Source organism: Mesitornis unicolor, unplaced genomic scaffold (assembly GCF_000695765.1).
Source record: "Mesitornis unicolor isolate BGI_N332 unplaced genomic scaffold, ASM69576v1 scaffold2305, whole genome shotgun sequence".
Classification (NCBI taxonomy): Eukaryota; Metazoa; Chordata; class Aves; order Mesitornithiformes; family Mesitornithidae; genus Mesitornis; species Mesitornis unicolor.
Window position 1 is genome coordinate 16,622 of NW_010184603.1, and position 22,194 is coordinate 38,815.

General features: G+C 41.8%; 1 protein-coding gene across 1 annotated transcript in view; it reads left to right on the forward strand.

The window, feature by feature from the left end:
• The first annotated feature begins 1,385 nt into the window (after nt 1-1,385).
• Nucleotides 1,386-22,194, forward strand: part of OSBPL1A (oxysterol binding protein-like 1A) — a 26,100-nt gene continuing 5,291 nt past the window's right edge. Inside the window, exons 1-10 of the mRNA XM_010184498.1 lie at nt 1,386-1,543; nt 8,941-9,097; nt 14,236-14,311; nt 15,588-15,722; nt 16,064-16,161; nt 16,908-17,090; nt 17,595-17,702; nt 17,794-17,883; nt 18,136-18,262; nt 21,655-21,756. Coding sequence (XP_010182800.1) covers nt 9,006-9,097; nt 14,236-14,311; nt 15,588-15,722; nt 16,064-16,161; nt 16,908-17,090; nt 17,595-17,702; nt 17,794-17,883; nt 18,136-18,262; nt 21,655-21,756 — 1,011 coding nt within the window. The 5' untranslated portion in view covers nt 1,386-1,543; nt 8,941-9,005. The remainder of the gene's footprint in view (nt 1,544-8,940; nt 9,098-14,235; nt 14,312-15,587; nt 15,723-16,063; nt 16,162-16,907; nt 17,091-17,594; nt 17,703-17,793; nt 17,884-18,135; nt 18,263-21,654; nt 21,757-22,194) is intronic.

A 22,194-nucleotide genomic window follows, 5' to 3' on the forward strand; every position in this document is an offset into this window, starting at 1 on the left:
GTATTTGGCACAACTGAGGGAGTGAAAATTTCTTCCATAAATCTTTCTCCAGAGGATATGTTACTGCCAGCGTAGAAACTCTTCTCTGGAAGTGGCAAATCTGCTTTAATATCTATCTCCTTGTTAGTCTCTAAATTTGCACCCCCTCATCTGTTCCTGACTCTGAATCTGTGATTTGAGTGGTTGTTAAAAGTGAGGGGACTGAAGCCTCCAAAGTAAAGCTTTACATTAAAGTGTAACCAGATAAGATATACTTATATATAAGTTATTAAATTAGATTCAAAAAGGTAATGTTGGTGTATGTGTACGTTGCTTAGGAAAGTGTGTAAGTTGTCCCTGTAACTGTTCCAAGAGATTAATTGTCGTGTCCTTGCATGGTCTTAGTGCAGGGGGAATTAGTGTTGTAAACTGACCTTTGAGAGGAAACCAGAGGACAAGGCAGGGACTAAGGATGCTTTAAAAAGGCACTGGAAGGGAAGAGAGTAGGAGAGGCAGTGGTTTAGGGACTGAAGGAGGGGTAGCAACACATTGCAGCCTTGCTGGGCTGGGAGAAATGGCCCTTCCTGGGCCGTCAGCTGTAACTGTCTCCCCTGGCAGGAAGAGGAGACAGGAAAGCACCAGCAAGAAACCCCGAAACAAACTGAAAACACCCCACAAATAAGGAGGAAATAGGAAGGACATGTTGCTTTCCCATTACTGGTTCTAGACTCAGGATGTGGATAACATCATCCTCTCTGGAGCTGATTGCGTGTGTGGACTTTAAAAAGGAAAAAAAGTCCACCATCTGGTGGCTGGGCTTCCTTTTTTGTCAGCTTCTGGCTCCTCTGTACACTGTTTTGAGCGTGTGGAAGGGGGGCTGTTTATATCGGTGTTAGATCAGTTAACAGAGAAGTCTCTTTAAGCCTCCTTCTGCAATCCTCAGGGTTAAATGTTTTCAGCTCACCGTTCAGTTGCAGTTATTTGTAGCCAGCATTCACATTTGCACTGTAATTCAATTTAGATGATGCTGCTTGGCCCAAATTAGAGCAGACTAGCACAAGGAGCTTGGTGCATGTAGAACCCGATCATTAACTGCATAGTTAAGGTCATCCAAATAGTTGTAAATATTTCCCCTCAGTTTTAAGGTATAATATCTGGCTTGAATTCACTTGTGGAACTGTGATCTATGCTATCAGGTCTTTTTTTGTCGGATTTCTGAAAATGCTGAGTAACAACCATATTCTCGTCACAAAAATACTGTGATTTTCCTCATTAATCCATCTGGTTTCAGTTCCAGCTGTTTGCCAGTTACTTATTTATTAGAGTCTATTTTCTGATTAGCTTCCAGCTACGCATTCTTCAGAGAGATGAGATTTTATTCATACATGTATCTACTTATAGGTGAGGAATTTGAAACTGGAGCATGAGCAGGAGAAAAACAAGATCTTGTCAGAAGCATTAGAGACTCTAGCTACTGAGCACCATGAACTAGAGCAGTCTCTGGTTAAGGGATCTCCGCCTCTCAGCATCATCAGTGAGGAGCAGTTCTATGATGCTGTTTCAGGTAAGAAACCACGTCCAGAGCATGTGTGTGCAGCCAGCACGCGTGTGGTGAATGCACTGGGGTGGTGAAGGGGTGGGGACAGGCTCGCTTTAAGTGAAATCTCTGCCTTTCTAATGTGGAACTAATTTTAGGAGCGTGCTTCATGTGCTTTGTGCTTTATTTCTGAAATTTTGCCTGAGTTCACCTGCAGGATTGCGGTGTTTCACCTTAGTACAACAAAAAGTTACGAAATCACAGAGCAGCCATGAAAGGTCTGATTGCTTGGGTGTCTACGCCCTTTTTTAAATAGCAAATCTTACAGTTCCTATTTTAGGAGATGTAACTGTATCTGGTAGCCTTCTGACTTGCTTTCTTCATGTTAGTGTATGTTTTTTCTTTTGTTGTTAAGATCAGTCCATAAAAATCCCTAGTTTTGAGGGATAATGAGGTTAAGAAAGGCTTGTTCTGTTTCACTTTTGTGTACCTTACACGTCACGGGTGTGAGAAAAGCATCCATCAAAATCCTGCCTGCATTTCTGAAATATCTTTTCTTTCCCTGTCTGCTCTTCAGTTTAGTATCTTGCATATTTGCATGCGCAGAACGTGCAGATAGTGATTTTGGAAGAGTCTGAACTGCGTAAGATGATTACAACATGGCACTATGTATAGCCTCTCTATACAAATGCAGCTCAAGAATAGCTCTGACTGGGCTATGCTGCAGCGCACAGCTGTCTACAACTGGGAAGGATCTAGAAGAGCTTGAGGGTGGGTGAACATAGTCTAACTGTGGCAGATAACTAGGATGTGCTGGCATACTTCACGAGCAAGCATGGGGTTACGTTTTCTGTGAGCTGAGCTGTCTGATGCCTCCGACACACGAGGAAAAGCAGTGTTCCCACACTCCTTGAGAGGTGTCCTGCAGCGCACAGCTTAAGCAGAAAATAAAAGCCAGGCAAAGTGGAGTCTGTGCTCAAGTATAGCAATAGCACAGGAGCACAGTGAATCAACCGCAGACTTTGCTGCTTGGCACAGTAACAAATTCATCAAGCCTTCGAGGAGGAGAAGAGGTTGAGGAACACTAGAAACGGGTTCTTCAACCAGAACCAAAGTCACAACAAACCGGAGAATATCTGGTGCTGGTTTATCTGGTGCTGCTGGAATGTGGTCTCTCTGGCCAGGTTTGCTTTGAGTAGATGAGAGAATGCTCAGCTTGAGAGAGCTGTTAGTCAGTACATCTAATAACTGATCCGCTCACTAAATCCCAAATGAAAGTGTCCAAAGCCGCCTCTCCAGTTGGGAGAGGAGGTGGTTTTGTCACTTGAAGCCGCAAACAAATCACATCGAGAGGATTTGTTCACTGGATTTGTTTGAAACTTGTTGAGCATATCTCTGCGTGTATAAAAAACACGTGTCAATTCTCCCTCCTTCGGGAGAAGTTACTTGACATAATTTGTCTTGATTGCAATTTAAATACTTTTCCAGGACAGATGCACTTTCTTGGCTGTCTGTCAACTTCATCAGACTTGTGTTAGGTTCTCTTCTCTAGGTTGTTCACATTCAGTGCTCTGCAGTGATTCGGGTCCTGTCTGTTTTTGAAGGCACACATGTTTGGGGCAAGGGCACTCTGATTTTTTTTTTTTTAAATTTTTATTTTTGGGGGAGGGGTGATTTGGGAGCTAGAGAAAGGGAAATGTGACATTCCTAGCTGCTGGTTGTGTGTTACGACTTTCACCACAAGTACAAAAGGAATTAGGGGGGTCTTGTGGGTGTAGTTTGGGGTATGGTGTTTTATTTGTTTTGTTTGTTTGGTAGATTGTTTTTTGGTTGGTTGTTTTGGGTTTTTTTAGCTAATCACTGGGATTCTGGTAATATTTTCTAATTCTCCAGCTTTTTTGCCATGGCTGTGGAGTCTTACCTAGAAAGCCTTTTGTCTCTGTATGACAAGAATAGTGAGAGCAGAGGAGTTGGGGTATATGACGCTGGCTCAGAGTTTAGGAATGGGGGTCTTTTTTCTTGGGCTAATGTGAAGGGGGATATGTTCATACATATTCTCGTAACAGAGCAGTGACTAGGCCTAATTGTCAGAAACTAAAAAATGTATAGCTCCAGAAATCTGAACTACTAGGACTTAGTCTTCAAAGCTTTTGCTAAACATGATTTGTAATCTGGTAGTATTTTATTAGGTTGAATTATATTGATTTTGGATAGACGTAGTCATGAATTATTGTACTAGGCTGTATAAGAGGCTGCGCAAACACCAATGTATTTCAATGGGGTGATGTGACAAGTTACAATGTCTGTCAGTGGAAAGATGCCCCTACTTCAAGAGTATTTTTCCTATTGGGATACCATCTTTTCCTAGTTACAGTTCTCTGAATGTTTAAATCTCTCCTGTAGGAGTGAGTTTAGAAGTGAGAGTATTGCATGACTAAGCTTGCACTTTGAGCTGAAGAATCGTTGGCTTTGACTTGGCAGGTTGAAAGAAGCCACTGCTGCTGCTTGGTTTGGTTTTTTTAAATACTGTTGTCTGCGTATTAGACACTTCTACTTGTTTACTCTCAGCAAAATTATTACAAGCTGTGACAATTCAGAGCAATGCAAGACTTTTCAAACAGGTTTTTGAACAAGAGGTATATTAGGCTATGTTAACAGCAGCAGCTACTTGTCCCCATTTACCATGCTCTGATTCACCTTGTAGAGCAGCCTGATTGCACGAACTGGACTCCCATGAATGAAGGTGAATCAGACTATAGAGTACGATTGCTATTGGATGCTCAGCCCATGGTGGGAGGCTAGAGCTCATCTGCAGAGATCACCACCAGAAATGTAACTCATTCACGTGCTGAGTCCTCTGCACCATCTGTTTGGCTTGCAAATCCGCTCCAGCTGAGCCACGCTACCTGCTAATGTTGGCATAGGCTAAGTTGGTCACTCATAAGTCTGCATTGCGCAGTCCTGCTTGTAGAAATTGTAGGCACTGTTACAGAAATACCCTCTTTCTTTTCCAAAACTGCTGTCTCTCCTCTTATTTTTAAGTGATAGGCTGTTATCAGTGCTTTCTGACTGTTGCAGTAACCCCTAAATCCCTGCAATGGAAGAGCAGTAGACACTAAACACGAAAGAACGAACCTACAGGAAACAGGAGTTACTTTGTGTTACCAAAGCATGATATCCAGTGTTCAGAGCAGCACAGTTACGGATGTTATTAATCTGAACTCTGACAACAGGAGGTCAGTGAACAGTGCTTCCTGGTGCACTGATCCTCTCATCATGGGAGTGCTGGAAATGTGTAATTAAACTCGATAGCCCATGGGGTGCTGGAGCTCTCCGTTTCAGGACTGAATGCTTAACATGTGTCAAACTCTGCTTTTATGTTTAAAGCAGGCTGTGGTGCAGGGTGCGGGCATTGGGGAAGAGAAGTAGCACTAAACAAATAGCAAAATTTAATAAGACCAATGGCATCTAGAGAGCTGGATGACTTACTGGCTTGGATTAAGTATACAGACCTCAGGAAGCACATGAAAATGAAATATAAATGCAGAGTCCATCCACAATGCTGAAGAATGGCTAAGCAGGTCAAGAATTAAAGGGTGAAGGTATTTGATTTTTTGCCTTGAAGGTAAGATTCCCTGATTATATGCAAATTGCACTCAATTTGGGAAGAGCTTAGAACTGTCCTGATTTTTCTCTTGGACAGGTTTTATCTGAGAGGTGGGGGTTTTCTGCAAACACAGCTTTTGTGTCTGTTGAGGGGGTTATTGATAGTTGTACGTAGACGCTACCTTACAATAATAGCAGTTATTTAGCTACAGGAGTATATAGATCATACTAAAGGTAACCTGTCATAGGTACAGCTTCAACTGCTAAGTACCACTAATGGATGCTGTGTTTATAAATAATACTCTTGAATGATACAAGTAATAGTAGACTACTTCCATTGCTTTTGCTCATGTCCTAATTTGTCTCCAGTTGTCAGCCCTTTACTTAAAGGTAAAAACTGTACAAAAAAACATAGAAACTGAATTTCCCTTTCCTTCCATGTTTAGTGTAGTTTTTCAAGTGGCTTTCTTGAACGCGTACTGAAAATACTCCACAACCTCTGTGAGAACACTGCTGGCTGTGGACTTCTTGCCTTGAATATAGCTAAGAATGAATAAAGTAGGAGAAGGGTAGGAAACACCTGGTCAGAATTTAAACCCAGTCTTACTGGTGGTTAAACACTGCCTTTCTCAGGTGTATTTATTAATCAAATACGTTAGCCAAAGTTTTCTGTCTGATGTTGAAGACTTACCAGTTGTTGCCATAGGAGGTGAAATTCTCTTGAGTTGAGTTTCTCTCATTGCTTCTGCTGTTTCCCCTTGCTCTCCCACTCCTGCAGAAAAATGTAGCTCGTGTTTTTACTGTTACCCTGACACTTCAGGTTTCATGAGCTGGAGAGCTTCCTAGTCAGCCTTGTCTTGTCTCAAAGATTACTTTAAAATTTTGGCTTCTGAACATGGACTCTTATTCCTCCTCAGCCCACACCCCCTTAAGTTCAATAGAAAAAAATCTCATTTTCTCCTAGTCATCTGTTTGACAGCTGCTCTGTAGCAACTTGTGAATATAAATCTTTTTTTGCAGTGCCGGGGGAGTATGCAAATCTTAATTCAGAAAAGAGTTAGCTGCAAGTGCAGAGGGAAAAGCTCCGTTTGAGCTGCCTGTTGAGCCATGCTGACAATTCAATACTAGGCCTGTTCTCTCTGACACCTAAACAGACTCTCAGGGCTTGTTCAGCTTGGGGGTCAAAGGAGGTGACTGAGGTTTAGGGGTTGGAGATGGAGATTTTTTGATGGCAGGAGCTGTTGTAGACATACTTTCGCCATGAGAGCCATTTCTCAGGAAAATGGGAGAGATTTCTCTAGAGAGCAATTTCTTACAACAGTGTCTGGTTTCATTCCTCTACTGTTTGTGTTGTATAGGGTGTATAGCAAGTAAGGCACATGCCCTGGAGAAGGCTGGCTGGTCAGTGTCTACAGCTCTGGAGGGTTTTGCAAGTGCTAAGCTGAGTCCAGTATAATTGTGTCTCAGCACTGTAAGGCCAGCATTAGGAGAACTGAATTTGTAGTGTTTAAAAATCCTTGTTACACTGAGAAGCACATTGGAGAGTGATCAGCAGTTCTGCTGGAGCTCGCCTGTTCTGCCCTTTCTGCTCCCCGAGTCCTGGGTCTGACGCAGAACCTCATACTGAGGGAATGGTGTGTTGTGACTTGTCCGAAAACAAGCCAGGCCCGGATGGTTCAGAAAAAGAAAGGAGCCTTACAGGAGGGAAACTCTGCTTTATGTTACAGGGTTTGCTTCATGCTTTTCTTGTCATGGTAACTGTTGGCACACTTGAGCAGCTCTTTCGGTACAGAGGTGACATGCTTACCTTGAAGGGATTTGCAGCTTGTCCTGTGGTTGGGATGCTGAGGCCCAAGGTCTCTTACACTGCTCGAGTGTGAGTGCCCTTCCTCTGTGATACTTGCATATGCAGCTGTGTTTTCCTGTCTACCTGGGCTTACGATCTCTGGGAAAATCTCCATTTTATGTAATGAACTTGTCCACAAGTAAAAATGCTTCTCCTTATCTTACTTGTTATATACAGGACTCACCAAACTAATGCTTTGATGTGTTATAGCGTAATTTGGCACAGAAATAGACTGACAAATTTGGGGAAACTTGTGAGAAGATTCTCTGGAGTGCCAGTCCACTTTTTTAACATATCTTAAGCACCAGCTGGTAGATAATTTCATTCCCTAGCAACTGGCTTAATTTCAGCACTGTCTTGATGAGGATAGAGATGGATGTTTCTAATGAAAGCAAAATTCTTCTTTATGCTTCTAGATCTCACTCTCTAGAGAGGATGGAGGCATTTTGGCAGAGCCTATCTGTTTTTCAGGATTTTATCCTGTTTGTGACCTTTCTGTGATCTGGATCGTTGAATCACAGAATGGTTTGGGTTGGAAGGGACCTTGAAGATCATCCAGTCCAACCCCCTGCCATGGGCAGGGACATCTCCCACCAGACCAGGTAGCCCAAAGCCCCATCCAACTTGGCCTTGAACACTGCCAGGGAGGGGGCATCCACAACTTCCTTGGGCAACCTGTGCCAGTGTCTCACCATCCTCACAGTAAAGTTTCTTCCTAATGGATGTGGTAGAAATTCCTCTTGTCACTGTCCCTTTGTCAAAGCAACATGTAGTTGACAAGTTCTGGAGAAGCTACTGGCATCATTTTTTAAGAGAAAACAGGCAAGCACCTGGCAATGGGCAGCTGTGACTGAGAGTTTTTTGGATGGACTACTACTCCAGCGGGTTTTGATTACTAGTTTTGAATTAAAATCAGTGTGTGAGAGAATGACTAATCTTGCAATTATTTCTCAGGGTATTTGCAGCCAAGAGCAGTAGCATATGCTGAAAGAAGCGTATAGCATGAATGGTGTCTACTAGAGTTTGGGTTCACTTTTCATGGAAGCGGTGAGGCTTGCATTAAGCTGTTTATCATTCAGTGTTGTCACTGGTACCTTTCTGCTAAAGGGTTTCCCAAATGGGATAGAAATTAGTGCATCTTTACTTGTCTTGAGCTGTTCCCTTGCTTCCTGAAACTTGCAAGTGGGTAATCCTATGACAGTCTTGTCAGATTTAAAAGAAAAACATGAAGCAAAAATACCGTCTTTTTTGCCAGGAAACCTTTTACTTTCCAATTTGGAGCAAGACAGTCTCCTGTCCAGAGCTGGTCAAGCACTACCTGACCAGTGTTTACTGGTTGGAAATAGGGTGGTGTGATAGGTGTTGGTTTAGTTTTAGATGTAGTGTGGATTGTACTGTTAACCTACCTTCCAGAGTACAAAGTTTATCTTACTGATTGCCAGGCTTATCGTTTAGACTTTGCTGGGATTTACGTGGCTAATGTAATCCACCGCGCATGATACCTCCTCCTGGTCTCTGATACTCGTTCAGTGCATTGGGAAGTGAAGGTTGCTGAACAGCACCGAGTGTCTAAGAATTTAGACCAAACTGAAATCTTACATGGAAGGAGGACCCAATACTTGGATGTTGAGGTAACTGGTATTTAGTTATGTGAGATACTGGCATCTGTGTGACAGGGGAACTTGTCTTAAGCAAGTTGAAGTAACTTCATTTTAATAAAAATGTCAGATTTTAGCTCTGTTTGATAAAGGATTTTTAATGTACTGTGTTTTTGCTTATCGTGCAATCACTTTATGTCCGGATGCAGAGCTGCAGCTGTCTGTGGCCGTACTGGTTACTTACCAAATGGATGCTGTCATCAGGACACAGCAGCCTCCTTAGGTTTCAGTTTTGTACAAAGAGGGAAGATCTGTTGGTGGCTGAAGCCCAGCACAGGCAGTAGGGTTATTAACATGCACCCGCTCTTTTGCAGATTCGGAATCTGAAAAATCATTAAGTGGCTTTGAAACAACCACAGCCTTCTCTTTAGAGGACAGCATGGATTCCAAAGATACGATAACTTCAGGCGTCTCTGAAGAAAAGGTTTGTGGCAGTGGAGAGTCGCTGTCTAATGGAATCAAAAAACACAGGTAGGATGTTACCCATTCTTGAAGTACTGCAGTATGCATTAATGGTGAGTGAAAGATCACAGGAATCTCTGAAAAGCTAACTGAAAACTTTAAACTTTGTTAGGAGTGATTGACCAGTAGTTAATTGGGTTATAATTTTATGAAGAATATTTTTCCAAGGCAAGTGTGCACCTTTGTACCTTAGATCATCTATCAGATGATTGAATCCCTATAAGTACAAATAAAATAAAATGTGCTATGTAAAAATGGACATGCTTGTTTATTAATAGATCTTAATGAAATTATGTGGATTTTAATTCCTTCATGTATCTTTAATGACCTATGCCTCCTATTGCCTCTTTAATTTCCAGTCATTTGATCCTTCTATTGGTATCAGGAATGAATGAAAAATATTGCTAGCCTGGCATCAGGAACTCAAATGTGAACAAAAGAGTCTTATGCTAAAAGTCTCATCCATGTTTTATGTGCTTATTTTGTGTTGTCAAATGATCCATTTTGGTTTGTTTCCTTGCTGATAAAGGAGGACAATGGGTCTGGAGTTAATGAGATGTAATAGACACCACTGGTCTCGAGTTGCAGTGAAGGGGCAATATGATGTTTATGCTACAGATCAAGCCAGGCTTCAGCATGTTTCAGAAATACAACTTCAGAAGTGTTTTGGATGTGTGGAATGATGGTGGGGGAACTCCAGATTTCTGTAAAACCAGGAAATTTAATTAATATTTAATTTTACAGAGGCAAGCAAGACACGCTTGAATTACTTGGTGTCTTAAATAGTTAAATTGCGGTGAAGTATGTGGTAATATCAGAGATCTGATGTTTCAAAGTTCTTTCTCTGTATTTATATCTCTCCCGTACCAGGCAAAGTTGAGGGCAATTGAGGGCTTGGGTGGAGTAGCAGGGTAGTTTGGGAAGGAACCGTAAAGCAGCTGAGCAAGAGTGCAGCTCTGCACTCTGCTGCTGTTAGCAAGGTGGTATTTATGGCCTTGGCGAAGTGCCTTTCCTAATTAGAGCAGGAAGTTCAGGGGTGGGGGGGCAAGCAGTAGCTGAAGGTGGACATCTGAATTGCATTCATTGCCTTGGAAACAATGAGGAGAAAGGAGGCAAATCACCATTAATGACATGAAAATGCTGATGCATGTTGACATGCATTGTCCTGAAGAGCTTTAACAGGACTCAATCTTCCGTTTGCTATAAAATAGAAATAACTTGGCAAGTTTCCATAATGCTGCACTATGTTGTCAGGACTGTAGGGAGCAGGTGGCTGAAGGAGTATTTAAGATCTGCTGGTTTTATAAGGGAGAATAAAAAGCCATAAACAAGTACTTCTGTGTAAGTTGTTTTTCTGAGTTGTGTATCTTTTAGTAGTAAAGAGAGTATAAGATGTCAGAGTAAAATGAGTGCGTAAATTGGCTGGCTTATAATTTACTGCTAAGAAAAGTGGAAACATCTGCTTTGCATATAGATAAGAATGTTTGGTCATATTTTATGTGACTAAATAGCTACAGAGCACATTCTAGGTTGAGCTGTAATGTAAACCTTCTTTACCTAGCACCTTGGCGACACACTGGGATTTGTCCACAAATATATTGGTGCAAGCAGTGTCTTCCCAGAGCTCAGCCAATTTAAATTCTACTTTCAAGAGCACGTTCCCAGGGGATGGGAGATGTGTGGTGTCTCTAGCCTTGTTTCTGAGGCTCTTGGTGGCAGTGATGCTTGGCCTGGTGCAGGATCTGATTGCGGTTCTGACTTCAGAGCCGCCAGCTCCAGTTTGGGCCTCTCTTGGTTTTGGGGCCAGTTAGAGGGCAAGTGGTCAAATATGCGTTGTCTGTGGTGCCATCTGTGTCACTTCTCAGAGCAGGAAGCCTTGGTGCTATCCAGAGTGAGAGGGTTAAAATGTTTTGGCAGCACTTAATTCCATCGTTATTCCTTTGGCTTTGCTGTCACTCCTTTGTTTCACTTCTGTTTGTTAACCACATGGAAACAAGTCACAAAGAGAACACCACCAGATTAATTTGGTTTGCCTAAAATCTTGATACCTTCCTGTAGTTCTTCAGATGAATGGAAGAACTGCAGCTGCATTTGGGTTTCACATGGGAGTACCTAACACTGTTCAGCAGTCAGTATAAATAAGACTTTGTTTCCTACCTTCATCTAGAAAACCTGGGTTCTAATCTGCCTCTCTTACTTGAGTGGTGAACATTTTGCACAGGGAGGTGTAGGTCAGTTTTCTGTGGGAGGAGTATGTGTTTTGGTTTTGGAGACTTTATCTGTTGGTTCAGAGGTATTTAGTCTTGGGATGTACATATGTAGATGGGTGAAGACAGTGCCACTTTTAATCTGTGGTCTTGTTCTGATTGTTTTAATGTGGTTTGCATCCTACTGATTGTTCATAGTGTTTGAAAGAGTGGATGACGTGATGACCTACAGCTTAGATTGGTTTGAGAGAGGACTTATTTTTGAAAACATTTTGGGAGAGAATGTGAGAAATAGGAGAGTAGTACATAAAATAATCTGGAAGTATTCAAGTAGCTTTTTTCTTAAGAAGGAAATTTTTTATCTGAGTCAAACCTAAAAAAAGCCAATCAACCAAAACACCAAAAAGCCCCTTGCACAAAAATGTTCTGCAATACTTGCCAGCATGTAACATCCATTTGTCACTGCTGTTTCCCTCTTACAGCTGAGTTTTTGTAGTCAGCTTTCCTTTTGGCCACCCCATTGGTGGCCTTTCAGGTTGCAGACGTGCTTGTGTTTAGGTTTTTGGGAGCCAGAAGCTTATTTGGTCAGGTTTATGTGAAGAGCAAGCTACTCATGCCTATTTCACACCATATGTCTCCTTCCCCACAAGATTCCTGTAGTAGTTGTTCTGCTGTAAATAATGCTTCAAACAAGTGTTTCTGTTTAAGTGAAAGATCTTAAATTCATCTTCTCTGTTCTACTGGTAAGCAATTCCTGCAGATGTTTTTGTCACTTAAAGCTAAAATGAGCTTCCTGAGTTGTTTCTAAAATTGACATCTGAAAGAAAATGTTTGGGTTCACAAAATTTCCCTTAATCACAGAGACTGTGTCAAGGTTAGTGGGCCTCAAGCCTTGGCTGCCTGTCATTTTTCCACATGTCCTTATTTGTCCCTGGCATCTTTCTTGGTGACTTAAAACTGCTTTGTTTCTTCAGTGTGCATGTTATATGGAGAAGACCGGCTCCTGTGTTAGATTTGGATGATATATGTAAGAAATATGGGTGAAAGGGCTGAAACTGAATGCCAGCTTTCAAGTAATCAAACAAATCAGAGGGAGAGGTTAACTTCAATGAAAATTTAAGTTTTGGTATGTAAGGAAAGCAATTGCTGTGTGTACTGCAGCAAACGAGAGGCACATCAGTGTGTTTTACATACAGAAGGACTTAAACTCAAATCCCACTGTGCTAACTGCCTTCATGAAAGAATACACAGAAAAAACAAGTAAAAGCTACAGATGAGGACTGAATGCCTGGTGGACGCTGTCCTCTCCTGGACATTTGTATCAAAGCATCCACAGAAGTGTTTTATTCTTAATGTTATTCAAGATTATTTGCTTCACGAAATATCTTTATATCGGTGGAAAATCAGAATAGGGAGTGGCGTCATGTTGGTAAAATAAAATAAATCCTCCCCTGCATGGGAGCCAAGTAAAGCAAGTCAGTGTGAGGCTGTTAGGTACTTGCTAACAAAATGTAGATCGTTTTTACTCCTGAAAGTAAGGAGTTCAGGCATCTGACTGGGTTTGTGATTGGATGGGGCTTGTTGTATTTTAAGGAGCATTTTTTGGTTTTGTTCTCTTAAAACTGAAGCATCAGCCCTGGTAAAGGTGTTTTCGGAGCATATAAGTATGGGAGATAACACAGCAAGTAGGGCTAGGGAACCTAACAACTTAGCCTGAACAGACTTCTTTTTTTTACCTATTTATTTTTATATTTTCACTTGGCAACGTGTTTATCAGAAAAGTGGGCTGTAGGAGGCAGTGGGCTGTTAGCACTCTTTAAAAAAGATCCTGCTTTAGCTACTTTGAGGGAAGACAAGACTTTCTTGGTTAGGAGGGAGAGCAACACGATCATCTAGATAGAGATAACTGAACTTTTAAACTCCAATAGTTTATGCAGTTTGAGTGAGCTGTAGGTAATTTTAAATTGAGAATTTGCCTCATTGCTAACAGCTTTATGATCCAAACATGAATTTTGGCGGTGTTGTGGACAAAGGGCTCTGATCTATATTTATGCCTTTCTGTAGGTAAATTAATAGTCAAGCTGGCCAGTAGCAGTAAGAAAACTGAACAAAATCTATGCCTGATTTCTCAAAGCTGAGAAGTGCAGGCTGCATTTTACAGCCTAAACGTTGGTCATGAAAGTATGTTTAAGACTTTCATCAGGATATGTCAGCCCCCTGTAGCGCAGGCTACTGTGGTTTCTGTTCTTCATAGAATCACAGAATGGTTTGGGCTGGAAAGGACCTTAAAGCTCATCCAGTCCAACCCCTGCCATGAGCAGGGACACCTCCCACCAGACCAGGTTGCCCAAAGCCCTGTCCAACCTGGCCTTGAACACTGCCAGGGAGGGGGCATCCACAACTTCCCTGGGCAACCTGTGCCAGTGTCTCACCACCCTCACAGTACAGAATTTCTTCCTAATATCCAGTCTAATGATGTATCTTCAATGTTGCTGCTTTTTCTATTGATTCTGAGGAATGATTTTAATATAGGTGATAAATGTCATGGCCCTTCATTGTCAATATACAGGTGACTAACAAAAATTCCCCAGATCTGTTCAGACACAGTGGACGTACCTATGTACCTACTTGGAAAGAACTTACAAAGACACAACTGAATGTGTTAATGGTGCCATTGAGAAAGCATTCTTCTGGTAACTGATGTAGAAATTCTCTTCCATTGCTCTAATGACGGAAATGGTTCTGGTTTTGGAGAAATTCAGGTTTCTGTGCAGGTAAAACAGCTTAAATGCTTTGAAGTAGCACTGTTGTTCCCCTTTGATGTTTAACTCGCAAATTGGAAAACTGTTACTTTCAAAAAAGAGTGTTTGGGTTTCTTAGTCATGGTTAGTAATGGAAAGCACTTCTTACTTCTGCTTTCTTCCCTGTTCCTCTCCACAGAACAAGCTTGCCCTCTCCGATGTTTTCTAGAAATGACTTCAGTATCTGGAGTATCTTAAGGAAATGCATTGGAATGGTAGGTAATCAGACAGCTGTGATAAAAGATGTGGAGTGATTGTTTCATTTGAGGCCCAGATAAAAACTTGGGGAGAAATTTTTTTTTAAATTATTTTTTTTTTTTTTTACATATTGCTGCTTTTGCTTTATTTGCTTTCACAGCTTGAGAAGGTAAGATTTGGTCAGAGCAATATTCCTTCAGTAAGAGCATTTTCTCTTGATTTTAAGCCTTAAAGTACTTTGTGGTAGCAAAATCTTTTACTTTGTGAGGTAAAAAAATAATAAAAAACCACCAACACACAAACGAGCAAAAACCTCAAAACAAAACCCCCAGCTACTTTAATTTTGCTCTTCTCCCATCCTTTTACTATCTCAGTCTTACTCCCAGGTGGTGGCCAGATCAGCGGTTGACTGGTTGGCACATAATCTGCTTCCAGCCAAGGGTGAATTGAGCAGACTTCTTCTCCCCATGAGCTCCTCAATCGGCTGGAAGTACTTCCTCCTGTTAAATCTCCATCAGCCTGTCGCAGTAGCCTACTGAAGGGAACGTGTGTGTTTGGTTGCTGTTGTTTCCTCCTGCTCCCCTTGCTGTTGTTACGAACAGCACCAAGCAGTGAGGTGTGGAAAATGCTGGGGAATGCCTCTATCAGCAGCTCTGAGTCTCGTGAGTTGTTGTGAAGCATCTGAGTCTTCCCACGATGGCTTTAGCAGAAAAGTGTTACAAACTTCAAATACAAAAAAAAAAGAAGGGAAGGAGAATAAACAGCATCAAAACTGTAGGATTTCTCTTAAATTTTTATTTCTGTTAAAAAAATTCCTTTTTACTTCAGAATACACAAACTCTGTTTTTACTCCTGTGCCCCCATGTTTCCCTGTCCTTTCTCATCCTCCTCCCCCCACCTGCCTTCAAAAAAGATAGTATGTTTAAGTAATTAGATGGCCTATATCTATTTTATGAATAATAAATAATTTAGTCTTTTAAAAAGAGTCCTTAATAGCTCATTCCATTGTTTCATCTCACCTTCATCATGCATTTGTTGGTAGGAAGTTTGTTTGATGTTTGGTTTTCTTTTTGTCTTAAAAGTAGCTTTAATGTCAACACAGATAGGCTTAGCAAGCTTGTACGGGATGTACAGGGGGGTTTTTTCCTTTCAGCATTAGCGGAGCTAGGTCAAGCACATGGCATTAGCACTAAGAGCATCATTTATTTTTGTAATAAGCCAATTACCCTTGGGTTACTGCAGGTCAGCGGATCTAATCGTTCGGTTTTAACACAAATTTCATTTGCTCCTCAGGAGCTGTCGAAGATCACAATGCCGGTTATATTCAATGAGCCGCTGAGCTTTCTGCAGCGGCTTACAGAGTACATGGAGCACACGTACCTCATCCACAAAGCCAGCTCGCTTTCCTGCACAACGGACCGAATGCAGGTACCTGGGGGATGGGAATTGGTGCGAGCTCTTGATGAATGTGTTGGGATTTTCTTCTTCATAGATACTCTCATTATAGGAGAAGCTCCTGTAATTTACTGCATGTCAGATTGCCTTATTCATTAACCAGTCTTGCTTATCTAGGAAAATGTTTTGCGTTTTCTAAGGCTTGCTTTTATGGCCTTTTGATTAAAACTGATTATTCCCCAGTCTTGCAAACAGAAGACTGTTTGCTAAGCTATTTCAGAAGAATGATTCTGTAATACCATGAGTGCTGTTCTGATACTTGATAAAGACTAAAAGCCAGGAGATTAATTGTGTACTCTCACTCTTTTGAGTAGTGCGTTGCTGCATTTGCTGTGTCTGCTGTAGCCTCGCAGTGGGAGCGTACAGGGAAGCCGTTCAACCCCTTGCTTGGAGAGACGTATGAGTTGATCAGGTAATGAGCAGAAGATGCACTGAAGAGTGGACAGTGATTCTCTGTGTAACTGATGTTTCGTTAGACCTGTCAGGTGGCTTGCAAACTGCTCTTTGGCTGGTAAAATTCCACCTGTTTTCCTAGCAGCTGCTGGAGGTGCTCGCAATGTGTGTTGGTGCTCGGCAGTGCACCTTCCAGTGAAGGGAAACTACTCAACTTTCCAACTTGGAGCAGGGAAATTAAATATACCAGGTTTAAAAGCACATTTTACTTTAAAGAATTACTTTTTTCTGAAACCTTCTGAATGAAAAGATGCATGGTACATAAGGGATGTGTTGGAATAGATGTATATTCTTTATATGAGTGCCCAGAATACAAATAGACAATGTTGGTCTGTTAGTGTTATTCTGTTGGTGTGCAGCTGCACTTAGGGCAAATATTTCTCTCAGGTGAGGTTTTGGCCTCAAAGGCCAAAAACTGTGAAAAGTTAAGAAGGAGGCCACTATCAAAAGTAAACATATTGGCTGATCAGATTTGGTAGTTCTTGTTAGGTTTTTACATTATGTACTCAATTACTTAGAATGAGGGTAATTCTATGTATTAGTTGATCTGTTTTTTTGTTTTATCCTAAAATTTTAACTTAACTCTTGCACTGAGTACAGCAGCTATGCATGGATCCAATTACCTGTTTCACCCAGGGGAAAAGAACTGCAACTCCACTACGCTTGATCTGTAGATTCATGCTTTTGGTTATCTTTATTTTGCAGAGATGATCTTGGATTTAGACTTCTCTCAGAGCAAGTTAGCCATCATCCACCAATCAGCGCTTTCTATGCAGAGGGTTTAAATAATGATTTTGTGTTTCATGGATCGATTTATCCAAAACTCAAATTCTGGGGCAAGAGTGTGGAAGCGGAACCAAAAGGCACAATGACTTTGGAGCTTCTTGAGTAAGTTGATCAGCAATAATTGCATAGGTACAGTGGCCACATCCCTGTTTACTAACATGCATTAAAGTCTCATGGCTTAGGAATGAGCGTGGCTAACACCCACATCATGATGTTTCATGTCAGATCACTTTGTGGGGAGGAAGGGGTGAAAAGATGAAAGGAACGGCCATTATTTCTTCTGTTTCTCCTAGTAAACTGCACAGTAATAGTAGCAACAGCTGGGGCTTGCGTCCGTGTGTCCTGCAGGTGCCTGGCCATCAGTCTTACTAAGACTAGAACACTGGAGTCCTCTTGGTTTTCCTCATGTCACCCAAGGACTGCATTGTAGTAGCTGTTCCAAGGAATTGATAAAATCATTAGCAATAGGTTGTTAAACTTCTTGTGTTTCCTGACTTGCTGCCATGCTCATTTTAAGACTTGGTATGATTTGTAGACAATGGCTTGTTGTAGGAGTTACATCCAGTACAGAGATGCAGTATTCTGATTTTTATTCTCCTCCCTTAGACACAATGAAGCCTACACGTGGACAAATCCTACATGCTGTGTGCATAACATCATTGTGGGCAAACTTTGGATTGAGCAGTATGGAAACGTGGAAATAACTAACCATAAGTAAGTTGAGAGTGTCAGCCCTTTCGCTTGCTGCAGTTTTGAAGAGGAAAAGGATTTGGAAATAACAACTGCCCTCTTGTTCTGCCTTTAGAACTGGTGAGAAATGCGTACTAAGCTTCAAGCCGTGCGGTCTCTTTGGGAAGGAGTTGCACAAAGTTGAAGGCTACATTCAGGACAAAAGGTAACAGCTTCATTCCCAACAGGAAACACATGTCTGTCCGCTGTTTCTGGTGGGAGCTGTAGATAGAACTGAACGCCTTTAAACGTCGTCTTTCAAGGGCATGAACCTGCCACAGCGAGGTTGTGAATTGTGCAACATCAATAATGGAGTTTTAAGAGTTGCTCTCAAAAGTTCTTCTTTCAAGTACTTTTGTCTGAAACAATGAAATAAATCTCTCTAAGCCCCTTTGTAAACTTAGTCCTTTTTTGACAGCAAAAAGAAACTTTGTGCACTGTATGGGAAGTGGACGGAGTGTTTGTACAGTGTTGACCCTGCTACATTTGACGCTTACAAAAAAAATGACAAGAAAAATGCAGAAGAGAAGAAAAGCGGTAAACAGGTATTAATCACGTAAAGAGGTGATATCTCAAATGCATGATAAATCAGCTCTATATTTTAGTTGCATTTAAGAGCATTAAGGTTTTTTCACTTATTATCTTTCCTAGTAGGATACGAAGCAGTTTGGATGAGTAACAAGCATTAAGAGATAAAATGCTCTCTCTCTCAAGGATTTGCATTCAGACTTCCCAAAACTTGGAGTGATCTGACTGGCTGGTTCCTTACCTACCTCTTCCTCCCAAGTCACATGGAGGAAGTGGCAGATCATTAGTTCTGATCATATATGATGACATTTATATTCTAATAGGAGGATGTGGACTGCTTAGAGGCAGGACAGACTAGTTTCTCATCTTGATAGACGATTTATTTCTCAGCTTTTAAAAGGAATTTTTGTATTGTTTTCTACTAAATTTTCACAACCATAGAAATGCTTGCACTTTTTTTTTCCCTCCTAGAAAAAAAACCTCATTCTCAATTCTTCTAGATTTTTGTTAGCAGTGTGCTTTTTGTTTAAGGTGAATAGCAATGATGACAACGTACAGCTTGATGTAGAACAACCACTCACAGGATAGCTTAAAAAAGAGACTGTTCCCCTTTGGTGGCTGAAGCCAGATTTTTTTGTCAGTTTTGAGTGTTGGTAGTTTTTATATTTAAGAAAGAGACAGAGAGCTCTGAGAGGAGATGTTTCTGTGCAGGTTCAGAGTGTTGGTGTATTTGAGGTTGCTCTGTGCTTGTTGTCAGGAGAGCACTAAAGCCCTGGGGATCACTGCTTCTCCTTCTCGAGTCTGACCCTGTGAGCTCTGGGGAGAAGTAACAAAGAAAAACATACCCTGTGTCTATGTTCAGCTGCATTTTCCAACAGTGCTTAAGGTGATCCTCGCTTTTCACTTAAAAATGAAGTGTCCTGTTGCATAAAGCTCAAGCTGCAATGTTGCTCTAACTCAAGAAAAGCACGTTTTTTCTACTCCCTTCACAGAACTATTTCTGTGTAGGAAACGGAAGGCTTTGTAATACACACTATGAATCGGATAGTCCTTGTTCACTGTGTGTTCCCACTGCCCCCTCGTGTTGGAAGAGCCGATACTGCAGATGGGTTTGGAGCATTTAGGTGAGCCAAGTCTCATGTACGTTGTTGTCTGGAGGTGGTTTGTCCCTTCATGCTAGTGAAGGATTCGTTCAGGCATGAATGTCCATGGCCTCTCAAACTTCCTCAAATTAGAATTTTCAGATTTATTTAGTTGTTTTTCAACTGTTCCTTCGTGTTGCGTTGTTGCTAATGAAGAATCGCTTCTTCTAGGGGAGCTTCTTGGATGCGAGTCCTTTTGCAAATTGCCCCAGATCTTCCCCTGAGTCCCTTTGATTTTTATAGGGATAAAATCTAAAGAAAAATAATCGTGCAGGGAGCTAGACAAGCATTTGTGTATGCATAGGTGCTGTTTTACCAACACTAGAAGAGCTGTAGTAGGCTTGGCCTTAGACCAGGGTGATTCTGCTCTGAATGAACTGGAGCCTTTTTTTAATCAAGATGATGCATTTTTTGCAGAATTTTCAGTGCAATTATATGGAAGAGCATAAAATATGGATCATTGTGGCAAGAGCACATGAAAATCCACTTTTTACCTAGTTCTTTGTAATTCTTAGGACATTTTTAAGATTATGTATCTAACAAGGAACAGATCACAGTGTGTATTGTAGCCTTTCTATAAAAGTTGGTTTGGAGTTTGACAGTCTGCTATTGAAGTCTGGTATGGAAGTGTCTTTGTTTTGATACAAGGCTATCTTTCTGATCTGTTCTGCTTCAAATTCCTGGTTTCTGGAAGACTGATCAGTGTCCTTTAAAGGACAGAACAGCAGGCTGCCAGTACAGTTCAGATGTAGTCAACTAAAAGCCCTGTTATCTTCCCAATAGCTGAGGGACTGAGCCTGGTCTGTGTATTGTGCTGGTTACTTTGCAACCTGTTCATTATTACAAGCACTGTCCCCAGGTGCTCTCCAGTGAAACAATCCTTTATACTTCTTGATTTTCTTGGAGACGTAAAGCACAAATCAGAGGACAACTGAGTCCAGTTTGGGTGCTGGGGTGTTTTGCCCTAAACCGTCGGTCTGCATTATCTGACACAACCATTGGAGAGCAAAGCTTACTAGCAGCAGGATTAAAGCTGTTGGCCTGTAGCCACAGTATTGAAAGCATCACGTGTCTTGAAGTTCAGCTTTACTCTCTAGCGGTGTCCGAAATGTGCTGATGTTTGTAGCTGTGACAGTGACACCGGGTTTTCTTGGGAGAGCCACGTTCTTTGACAGGCTTTGGTTCAGTGTTGTAACATAGGCTTGTGCGGCAGAGTTGGTGGTAGCAGTGTTGGACCCCAGCTGCTAAATTTAAAGCAGTGAGTCATGGTTTAGGACTGGTTCAGGTCACTTCTGCACTGTGACCACCACTTACTCTCTACTGCCCTAGAAACCCTGGGCAGAGATTTTCCTCTTCCTGCGAAAAACTACTTCACGGTGCTGTGGCTGCAGCTGCCTCAGGCTGTATGTGTCAGCCCTCACAGGAGAAGCAGCTGATCTGGGATGTTCCTTTAACACTTGCATTTTGCCATTTCAGTAGTGTAGTGGTCAATGGAAAGGAAGGTTTCTCTGAGAGAGCAGTAGCATAGGGCTTTCTGTTCTGACCAAACTGAAGACAGCATTTGCATTGGGTGCTGCTTCTTCGATCTGGAAGGATGAGGAATCACAGAATGGTTTGGGTTGGAAGGGACCTTAAAGCTCATCCAGTCCAACCCCTGCCATGGGCAGGGACACCTCCCACCAGACCAGGTTGCCAAAAGCCACATCCAACCTGGCCTTGAACACATCCGGGGAGGGGGCATCCACAACTTCCCTGGGCAACCTGTGCCAGTGTCTCAGCACCCTCACAGTAAAGAATGTCTTCCTAATATCCAGTCTAAATCTACCCTCTTCCAGTTTAAAACCACTTAAAGCCAGAATGTGACTTATAATTTTCAACTTTAATGAAGCAGTAGTGGAGGTAAATATCAGGCATGGAAATGCTTGTGTTTGAGGAAACAGGATACCTCTGTGGTAGAAAAACTGACATTTCTTAATGCTCGAACATCCATGTTATATCTACAAAGATGTTGATACAAGAAACTCCCGGTAGCCTTCCATTGGGAGGGAACTGGGATGTATGCTATGTTCACGCTGTTTCCTTCTTGAAGGAAAAGAAAGAAACTTTTTCATCTAGAAAAGTTTCTTTGTTGCTGAAGTTATTTAATTTTCATCAAGGAAAAAAAAATGTGTAAGTTCCCATGTTGGAATGAACGGGTGTAAATGGTATATGACCCCAAAGAACTCCTCTTTTTTTTTGTGTGCTGCCTTTAGGTGGGCAATACTGAGGAATCAGATGAGATGCCATTGCCAGATTCAGAGAGTGTGTATGTTATTCCTGGAAGTATTTTGCTATGGAAGATAACTCCAAGACCTCCAAATTCAGCACAGGTCAGCTATGCTTCTGCTTATTGAAAGTATGTGCTACCCTGTTACTCTGTATGTTCAACACAAAGCAAAGCCATTTGTTGTCTGTTTTCATGAACAAGTTTGAATTTGCCTGTTTATTGTAACAAAAATTCCCACTACGCTGTAACTCTGTAATGTGGGATTGGGGGCATAACTGCCACAGGCATGGCTCTAGCATTAGCAGCATTTCTCTTGAAAATGGGATGCTTCATGTAGCTGATGGTATGGAGGCTTCCCCTACCTCTTCTCTCCACCCTGCTCCCCACACTGAGGCACCTACTTTGTGAGAAACCTCTTCTGAAAGAGCTTTCTTAGAGTACAGAGACTCCCCAGGAGGCGCTTGCAAAGCCCTGTGTAGCGTGAGTTGGTGTCTGAAGGGCTGGGGAGCCAGTGGCAGAGTACAAGGGTATGTGTGCAACT